This window comes from Thalassophryne amazonica, chromosome 1 (assembly GCF_902500255.1).
Source record: "Thalassophryne amazonica chromosome 1, fThaAma1.1, whole genome shotgun sequence".
Lineage (NCBI taxonomy): Eukaryota > Metazoa > Chordata > Actinopteri > Batrachoidiformes > Batrachoididae > Thalassophryne > Thalassophryne amazonica.
In genome coordinates this window covers 7,936,273-7,947,133 of record NC_047103.1, presented here as the reverse complement: position 1 = coordinate 7,947,133, position 10,861 = coordinate 7,936,273, and the positions used below count along the sequence as shown (strand labels likewise).

At 40.0% G+C, this 10,861-nt stretch overlaps 1 protein-coding gene across 1 annotated transcript in view; it reads left to right on the top strand.

Annotated features, from left to right (window-relative positions):
* The first annotated feature begins 5,021 nt into the window (after window positions 1-5,021).
* march6 (membrane-associated ring finger (C3HC4) 6) overlaps window positions 5,022-10,861 on the top strand; it is a 38,365-nt gene continuing 32,525 nt past the window's right edge. Inside the window, exon 1 of the mRNA XM_034159495.1 lies at window positions 5,022-5,367. Within this exon, the coding sequence (XP_034015386.1) occupies window positions 5,349-5,367 (19 nt within the window). The 5' untranslated portion in view covers window positions 5,022-5,348. The remainder of the gene's footprint in view (window positions 5,368-10,861) is intronic.

The following is a 10,861-nucleotide window of genomic DNA, read 5'->3' as shown; positions in this document are numbered from 1 at the left end:
ATTCTTCAAGACATCCATTGACTCCACAAAGACCAGCGTGATCCCCAAACCTTTCTTGCCTAACAAAGGCAGCAATTGACCGTGTTCTCAATTTTAATACTCATGTTAGATATCTTATGCAAACATTCCATTTACAGAAAATTGCATTAAATACGTGTCTCAAGCAGATTTGGAAATGATTATCCAGGCTTTTAGTTTGTCACATCTGGACTACTGTAATTCACTGTTCTTTAGCCTCAGTAAGTTCTCTGGATCGTTTAGAAGTGGTTCAGAATGCGGCTGCAAGGCTGCTCACGAAGTCGTCGGGGGTCTTGTCATGTCATCCTTGTAAAGCACTTTGTGATTTTATCTTGAAAGGGGCTATATAAGTAATCTACATTTCTCTGCATCCAGACCCACTACCCAGTCCATGCCAGCACTGAACAGGTGGTCAGAAGATGTCGTTGAACAATTTACCAGGAAACACCGATAAATACAAAGACTGTTTCCGTGGCAGTGCAGCAGATAACTGAAACAATCGTTCAAATGGTGAAGCAAGCACCAAATTCAGCACAAATACTCCTTAGACATTATTCTTTTGGGGAAAAAAAACCACTGGCCACTTGAATTTTCAATAGCCAGGTAGGGGTCAATTGAGGAATTACACAGGGGTCAAAAATTAAAAATGCTCCAGTCATATTGAAAACTATACCACATTATTTGATCATAAAGAGTCCAAAAAGGTATAGGTTGGACTATATACAACTGAATGTTATGGGGTAAAAACAGCAAGAATGGTGACAAAGGTCAGCTTCAGTTTGTACAGGGGTCCAAATTTAAAGTTACTCCAATTTTTGTAAAAAGAAAAAGTAGTGCATATTATTGGTTGAGCTAATAGGATTAATAAATGAAATACTTTTGACTGTGTTGAATGCTTTGTCTCCAAAGTAAAGGGCAAACAATGTCGACGTCCATTGGATTCTACGACGTGACATATGTTACCCTGTAACATGATAACTAAGGATGACACAAGGTGTAAACTATTTACTCAACCAATAATTTGCATCACTTTTTAACAAAATTGGAGTAACTTCTGACAGATTTGGTGCTTGCATCACCATTTGAATGATTTCACTGTCAATATTCTGTTATCTGCTGCACTATTGGTTGAGGTAGGTGGTTATATGCAGATAAAGCGTGTGATAACGTTTCGATTATTGGTCTGCAGGATCCAGTGATGCCGGTAACGCGTTACTTCACTCTTTACCTGTAAATCTGGTCATGTTTTCTGCATAAATAAATGTTATCCATTCTTTGTGCTCAAACGCCAAAGTAGGGGCGAATCCAGATGGAATGGGGGCGTGGGGGAGGGATGTGCTCCCCCCACAACACCCCTAGATTAAAGGTCCAGTTTTGAAGCCTTTTTTTACTACAACTACTAATACTACTTAAAATAATATTAATTTCGACAAGTAAAATATTTAGAGAGAATTTAAACGTTAGAAAAATGCTAGAATGAATTTAATAGTTACATTTATAAACAATGTAGGTTCGAAATTGCAAGTTTTACTGTTACAGTGCTGTCAACAGTTAAATATGAGGTCAAGAAAGAGGTCTTTATTTTACTTTTTATAAAACAAGTATTTATTTTCATTGAAGTCAAGAAAGGGTGACTATAAAATAACTTTTGGCAAAACAGGTATCATTGTCATGTTGAGGTGGCAGAGGGTTGTTGTCGGCAGCTGGGAAAAGTAACTAAAAAAGTAACTAGTAATCTAACTTAGTTACTTTTACAATTGAGTAATCAGTAAAGTAACTAAGTTACTTTTTCAAGGAGTAATCAGTAATTGGATTACTTTTTCAAAGTAACTGGCAGGATCAAGATACAGATTACGCAATATATTCAAGTGTATCGCCTTAACTTGTAAAAGGCACCGCTGGGATTCGAACCCAGGATCTCCTGTTTACTAGACAGGCGCTTTAACTGCGCCTATGCTTTTCCAAAGAACTTCAAGACAAATAAACTACTAAATATGTTTATATTTATAATAATATATGAATAAATCTTACAATTGTCTTACTATCTTCGTAAAACTTGCGTTTATTGAAGAAAACACGTCATTCTACTGACTAATTTTATGAACGCAGTGCTGCGGTACACAAAAATATATATTGTTCACCTTTTATCATTAAATCGACTTTAACAAACACAGTTGTCAACTGCAAATTCAACGTTTTAAGATTTTGTACAAAACCAATAAATTGTGTTTTAAAAACAATAAAACTTACCGGGTTACTGATACTTTATTCCATGTTTAATGACTTAACCAGTGCTGTACGCGATCTGTGGTGTATTCTGAAAATATCCAGTAGATGTCGCTGTTTAACATGGATGACGAAAGAGAGAGAGAGAGCTCAACAAAAACTGTCTCTGTCTGAAATCTGAGTTGATTTTACTCTGATATTGTGAGTTAGTTTAATTTGGTTAATGCGCTTGGTTTCAGTTCAGAAGGCTCCGGGTTCAAATCCCACCCCTGCCACATTTCTCCATGTAACGTGAAGTTGCGTCAGGAAGGGCATCCGGCGTAAAACCTGTGCCAATTCAACATGTAGATCCACCTTGGATTTGCTGTGGTGACCCCGAGTACAAACAAGGGAGCAGCCAAAGGGACTTACTATATTGTGAGTTAGTTTAATTAATTCAGAGTCAGTTCATCCTGTTAAGCATGTGTGTGTGTGCATCCAGACTTTTTCCCAAAAATCAAAAACTTCATCTCTCTAAGATTTGGTGATTTCAATAATGATGAAACCCTACACAAAATATCAATTTCTGACTTCCCCCCCAGTGTTCTGGATCAGTACTTACGTGGACTGCTGGGTGTTGGGTCGAGTTATGGAAGCCTGTGGCTTCAGTGCCTTTTTTTGGCAAGGAAAGAGTTCCTAAACTTTGCACATGTGATGCTGTGATCTTTGTGTAATCGGTGGATGTCCTGATTTCTGGTGAGCCCCAGACCCTCTGACTCCTTGAACACAAATGAAAAACAATTTATATCTTCCCAGATCTAACTCATTTAAATGACATACCATACACCAACATTTTGGGAAAATTTATATTAAATATCATAAATACCAGACAAACCTTTAAACTAAAGTACCTAACTTGTCAACTGATCAAAAATTCCCAATGAAACATGGTGACCCTGCACATGAATGACATCCCTGTATATGATAAATGTATACACAGTTTATACGTTATGGGCTTAGACTTTGTTCAGACTACCAGTTCAAATCAGACTTTTGCATATCTGGTTAAAATCTGATCTCAGTGATTGTCCACATTATATATAGCAAATGATTAGATCTGATCTGTGTGTCCATGTGGCAATCATCATTTTCTATGTTAGCCACATTGGTTGCTATAGTAATGCATAGCACCCAGCAGAGCATGTGAGTTGAAAGGGAGTGAGTGTGGAAAGGAATATTTCAGGAAAAAAAAACATAATTTTTGGCACTGGAACATCAACTTCATCTCACACTTCACTTTCACACACTGCAGTGGTATCAGACCCACTCACACCACTTGTCTGATGCATGACTGACCCAGAAAGAATTATTGTATTATTAAGCCTCAAACACACTGCAAGCCTTATGTCACATACATGCACGCACGCACACACACACACACACACACACACACACACACACACACACACACACACACACACACACACACACACACACACACACACACACACACACACACACACACACACACACACACACACACACACTCTAAAGGCAGTTGTTGCATAGCTACTCAATCTTTCCTCATCATTTCTCTTTGATAATGACTTGAGATGTGATTTTATAGATTAGTTTGGGCTTTTGTGTGTGTGCCTGTGTATTATTTTTCCTCCTGCTGACTTGTTTAGTTGAACAACGGCTGTCACCTGACAGCACCACCCTGAAAGCACACCTCGTGTCGATTATTTAGTTTTCTTTTTTGGACCGAGAACTGAGCGATTTCATCGGATCAGGGTGAAAGATGATTGGGGTGGGGGAGAAATAATGAACCATCTGAAGTCACAGAACAAAACAGTAAAGGTGGTCGATACCAGGAACTTTGGTATTGATCCGATACCAAGTAATTACAGGCCCAGTATCGCCGATATCGATACCAATACGAATACCGATACTTTTTCATATTTAAGCTTCATAGATCCAAAAGATCCAAAAGCCCTAGGATAGAATTTCACCAAACATTGTACGTGACAACAAAATACTTTATTGTCACAATCAACCTTTTTGTTTTAAAAAATATCACTCAACACAACTTAAAACAAAATCTCCTGAGGCAGAGGGCTGACTCGAGTAGAGCACTGAGTGGGCGGGCCAGGCTGCGTCTACTTGCATGGCTGAAGGCTGGCGCCGCTGAGCCACGTGACGGCGCAACAACAAAAGACCAGAGGGGGGAGGGTGTGCTGCTCTGTGTTGTGTGACACAGCACAGTGCCGCTCTTACAGACAGAGAGTAGACTTTGATTAATTTGCGTGCGCAGCAGTCAGTGCATGCGGGAGAGAAAAAAAAAGCTTGAGTATCGATCGTTTTACACAAGGATCATTAAATATCAGTACCAGCGTTGGTATCGATATTATCAATATTGGGATCGATCCGGCCACCTCTACAAAACAGCTAGAATCTGAGCTGAGCATTCAGACAAAAACAGATTTAATCCATCCATCCATCCATCCATCTCTACTTTGATTTGATTTGGAAATTCAACAAGTACATAAAATACAAAATGTAAAAACACAACATATTCAAACAGGTACATGTAAATTTCGAGGATAACACAAAACGTACGAGACTTATTTACACTGTGGCCATCATTTAATAAAATAAAAATAAACTTTTTCGATTTTGATTCGGAAATGGAAAGTGTCCAACTCCATGAATGCTCTACACTCCAACAGTTGGTGGCGGTAATGCACTGTGTCAGTTTGCAAACAGCCAATAAACTGGACAGAAGAAGAAGCTGAGCACCCCTCAGTTCGCTACGTAATGAGTGAATGTTACAGGTCATTACGGCAAAAATCTATGCGTTAACTCGCTTTTAATACCGTTTTAATGCGAAAACACCGACAGGATCTTGTGTCGATGGCCTTTTTTCTGTGGCTGTGAGCAAACGCGACCAAACATTACCTTTGAGGGAAACCATTTTTGGGTTTAATGCACGTCAGCCGTCAAGATACTATAGTTTAACTAGGCTAGGCTAAGCTAGCTGGCTAAAGGATCCGCTGTGGTCCGTGGATGGGTCGAATTCAGATCGAATCCCTGAATAAAACGGTGACCTGCACCCAAACCACGACATGGATGTTGCCGACGAAGGTAAAGAAACGAAGAAATGCTTGAACGTTAGCTTCAGGCCTGCGTTAGCTTCACCTAGCCGAGCCTCCAGTTCATGATATAAAAAAAGTAGGCTGCTAAAAAAACAAAGCAAAATACTGTTAGTATAATATGAAAACGTGCGTTCGAGCAGATTAAAGAAATAGTTTTTTTTCCCCTTCCAAAATAAGTGATAGGGCTGCAAGATTATTTTCATAATCGATTATACGTGGAAAATCATCGATAAGTTGTTTGGACCATGAAATGCCAAAAAATATTGATCAGTGTTATCCAGAACCCGAGAGACGATGTCTTCAAATGTCCCGTTTTTGTCCACAACCCGCAGATATTCAGTTTACTGTCAGATAGGAGCAAAGAAAATAGTATTGGTTGAATTTATTTAGTACTAATTGACTGAATTTATTTAGTACTAAGTACACACATAGTAAAATAAACCAGAGTAGGCCTGTTCACTTTTTAAAAAGCGAACATAAGTAACTTGTTGGTAATCAACGGGCCATGATCCACAAGTGGGTCCCTTAACAAAATTGCTCCCCCCCCCCCCCACCTCTGGATCTAAAAACTATTAATTCTAATGTTGGCATTAAATATCAGGATGTAATTCATGTTGTAAATACTTTAATGAGGGCATCCCCAAATCGTAAATGTTCACTTTTGCAAACACAATTTTATGTTGTATTAATGAGCATCTAGCTTTGTCAGAAAACTTTGGATTTTGGCATTCAGTCTGTCAGATAAAAGCTTGTCAAACGCACAATTTTCCAAAGCAAGTTTTTAAGACACTACAGTCAAAATTAAGACTTTACATTCATTTAAATGTGTATACTTAAAAATACATGTATCGAAAGGATGAAAGTGGAGTGTGTGTGTGTGTGTGTATGGGTGATTCTTAGACCACGGGCACTTATTATGTCCTTTGATCATATTGTATGAAAAACAGAAAAAAGGGGAAATTTAACACTTTTATAGTTCTTTACAATGAAAGTGTGTTAAGAAATTTGTTCTAGTAGTCTATGATGACTTTTTCACCTTTTTTCAGCATCATTATATGCAAATATTGCCGTTTTGTGCTTGTCCCACACCCAGACTTTTGATCTTCAATGATAAAAATGAATGGTAAAGAAACGTTTTTTCTAATGTTTTAAAATATCTCTGAATAAAATATCAGTAAAATAATCAAAACATAATTGGGGTATTCAATGTCATACAACTGTTGTGATTACTATTGCCGTAATTTCCACCACAACACTGTAATGTCCCTAAACAGTTTGTATGAAAGATTGTTTGGGTAGTTTCTATGGAGATAAACAGTGACATCAGAGCACATGTATATAGCGCCAAATCACAACAAACAGTTGCCCCAAGGCACTTTATATTGTAAGGCAATGGTGTGGTGGAAATTACATTTACAAGGCCAATAGTGCCCGTAGTTAAAGAATCACCCATATATATATATATATATATATATATATATATATATATATGAAGTTCCTTCATGGTCAGGGCTGGTGACCAAGCACTTAAATGCTCTTGTTTACACTGTGGAAGGTTCTCTGTTCAAGGCCAGCCCCGCCCACTCCCTATGTAATGTGGAGTTGCATCAGAACAGTATCTGGTGTAAAATCCTGGGGCGCGGCCTGCTGCTGACCCTGCGCTCACTGTTTGTTTCACTGTTTGTCTGTTAGCGTTATTAAATTTGTTTTAACGTATTTTTTTTTAAGCAGTTCATTGGTTTAATGTGGATGTGACCTGTCAGAACTTCACTGCACTTTGCACTTTATCGTCCCAATGAAAATCGCACTGCTGTGGATCATTTTCTGCCTATCAGCATTTGCGCACGGGAGCTGCCTCACAAGCCGGCAAAGCTTCCTTACTTACACCAGAGAGCATCTTTTGTCACTTCACTCACCTGGTGGGGTTCCTTCAGTTTGTCTACCTGTGGACTGTCAGGAAATCCGACGGCCTCTTAAATGTCTGGGGAAGAGGAAAAAGCGTGGCTCCAGGGGAGGCGTGAGGCACCGACTCTGGAGACACCGCAGCAGATTCCCGCTGCCTGTCATCACTCTGTCTAACGTCCGCTCGGTAAGCAATAAACTCGATGAACTTGTGCTGAGAGCCAAGCATGACAGTGAATTTAGACAGAGTAATCTTGTGTGTTTGACGGAAACATGGCTTAAAGATCATCACAATACACCGAGCCTGTCAGGCTACACCGCTGTCAGAGCGGACAGGGACGCGCGCACTGCGCACAAATCCATCGTAGGGGGTCTGTGTTTGTTTGTGGATAACAGCTGGGCCACTCCATACAGCATACGAGAGCAAGTATGCACACCTGACTATGAGATACTGACTGTATCTTTTAGACCCTATTATCTTCCGCGGGAGTTCGGACAGATCACTCTCATTCTCGTATACGTGCCCGGTCCAGATGACGACGCAGCAGGAGAGAGAATAGCAGAGAGCTATAATAATGCACTCACCCACTCTGCTGACCAGCCCGTTTTCATTCTGGGTGACTTTAACTCCTGCAGTCTGTCTGACCACCTGCCCACTCTACAGCAATATGTAGACTGTCCTACACGTCTGTATCGCACGCTTGACCGTTGCTATGGCAACATCCCAGAGGCTTATAAAGCGGTATGCAGACCGCCTCTTGGAAAATCTGACCACAATGTGATTCATCTTTTGCCTAAATACAAAGCTGTGGTCAAAAGAATTAAAACAGTTAATAAGCAGGTACAGGTGTGGTCCGAGGAAAGCAAAGAGCAACTCAGAGACTGTTTTGATGAAACAAACTGGGACATTTTCTTTGAATCCTGTCTGGATGGAGAAGAACTCACTGACACCATCACATCTTATATTAAGTTCTGTGAGGATAATGTGTCAGAGACTAAAACTGTGAAAATATTCCCAAATAACAAACCCTGGGTGTCCAAACAATTGAAAATCTGTCTTAATGAAAAGAAGGCAGGCTTCTGCTCTGGTAATGTGCACTTAATGGAGGAAAAAAGGAAACAGCTGAGAGGGAATATATTTAAGGCAAAAATTGAGTACAAGAATAAAGTAGAAAGTAAATTTTTCAGTGGCAATATAAAACAAGCCTGGGAAGGTCTAAATACACTGATGGGCAAATCCAGTAAGAAATGTGATGCTCTTACAACCATTAATTAATGTTTTGTTGATGAGTTAAACCGTTTCTTCTGTAGATTTGATAGAGTGGATGATAAACAGGAATGTGATGAGATCTATAAAAATCTTCCAGCAGGAGCTCCCACAGCCATCACTGAGGATGACGTGGCTAAAAGTCTTTCTAAACTGAAGCCAAACAAAGCCACTGGCCCAGATGGCCTGAAAGCCCGTCTACTCAAAGACTGTGCTCCTCAATTAAAAGGAGTCTTTTCCAGATTTTTTAATTCCCTTCTTGTCACAGGAGTGCCCAAATCTTGGAAATTCTCCATAATAAGGCCTATACCAAAAAAGCCAGTGGCAAGCAAACTTGAAGATTTTCGGCCCATTGCCATAACCTCCATATTATGTAAAACTATGGAGAGAGTTTTAGTTGACGTCCTGACCACCACAGTGGTCAGTGAACTAGACCCTCTGCAGTTTGCCTATAAGAGGGACAGAGGTACTGATGATGCCGGATTGATCTTGCTGGACATGATCTCAAAGCAGCTTTCACTTGCTAAAGCATATGCTCGGGTTTTGTTTGTAGACTTCAGTGCAGCTTTTAATTCTATGAAATGACATATTCTTCTGAAAAGGCTGGCTGATTTAAATGTTGAAAAGGGCCTGATGCTCTGGATCAGAGACTTTCTGTCTTGTCACCCTCAAAGAGTTTGTGCTAACAACGTTCTATCAGGAGAGCTCATCATAAGCACTGGCTGCCCACAGGGTAGCGTTCTTTCACCTCTGCTCTTCTCTCTTTTTACAAACGAATTTGCAGTTAATGACACAAACTTTAAACTGATTAAATACGCGGATGACATGGCCCTAGTCGGCCTGCTACAGAAGTGTGACTCCTCTGGCGAAGCCTCCTATCTCGCTCACATTAAGGCTCTTGAAGCTTGGTGTCTCAATTTTTTTATATAGCGCCAAATCACAACAAACAGTTGCCCCAAGGCGCTTTATATTGTAAGGCAAGGCCATACAATAATTATGTAAAACCCCAACGGTCAAAACGACCCCCTGTGAGCAAGCACTTGGCTACAGTGGGAAGGAAAAACTCCCTTTTAACAGGAAGAAACCTCCAGCAGAACCAGGCTCAGGGAAGGGCAGTCTTCTGCTGGGACTGGTTGGGGCTGAGGGAGAGAACCAGGAAAAAGACATGCTGTGGAGGGGAGCAGAGATCGATCACTAATGATTAAATGCAGAGTGGTGCATACAGAGCAAAAAGAGAAAGAAACAGTGCATCATGGGAACCCCCCAGCAGTCTACGTCTATAGCAGCATAACTAAGGGATGGTTCAGGGTCAATTGATCCAGTCCTAACTATAAGCTTTAGCAAAAAGGAAAGTTTTAAGCCTAATCTTAAAAGTAGAGAGGGTGTCTGTCTCCCTGATCTGAATTGGGAGCTGGTTCCACAGGAGAGGAGCCTGAAAGCTGAAGGCTCTGCCTCCCATTCTACTCTTACAAACCCTAGGAACTACAAGTAAGCCTGCAGTCTGAGAGCGAAGCGCTCTATTGGGGTGATATGGTACTACGAGGTCCCTAAGATAAGATGGGACCTGATTATTCAAAACCTTATAAGTAAGAAGAAGAATTTTAAATTCTATTCTAGAATTAACAGGAAGCCAGTGAAGAGAGGCCAATATGGGTGAGATATGCTCTCTCCTTCTAGTCCCCGTCAGTACTCTAGCTGCAGCATTTTGAATTAACTGAAGGCTTTTTAGGGAACTTTTAGGACAACCTGATAATAATGAATTACAATAGTCCAGCCTAGAGGAAATAAATGCATGAATTAGTTTTTCAGCATCACTCTGAGACAAGACCTTTCTGATTTTAGAGATATTGCGTAAATGCAAAAAGCAGTCCTACATATTTGTTTAATATGCGCTTTGAATGACATATCCTGATCAAAAATGACTCCAAGATTTCTCACAGTATTACTAGAGGTCAGGGTAATGCCATCCAGAGTAAGGATCTGGTTAGACACCATGTTTCTAAGATTTGTGGGGCCAAGTACAATAACTTCAGTTTTATCTGAGTTTAAAAGCAGGAAATTAGAGGTCATCCATGTCTTTATGTCTGTAAGACAATCCTGCAGTTTAGCTAATTGGTGTGTGTCCTCTGGCTTCATGGATAGATAAAGCTGGGTATCATCTGCGTAACAATGAAAATTTAAGCAATACCGTCTAATAATACTGCCTAAGGGAAGCATGTATAAAGTGAATAAAATTGGTCCTAGCACAGAACCTTGTGGAACTCCATAATTAACTTTAGTCTGTGAAGAAGATTCCCCATTTACATGAACAAAT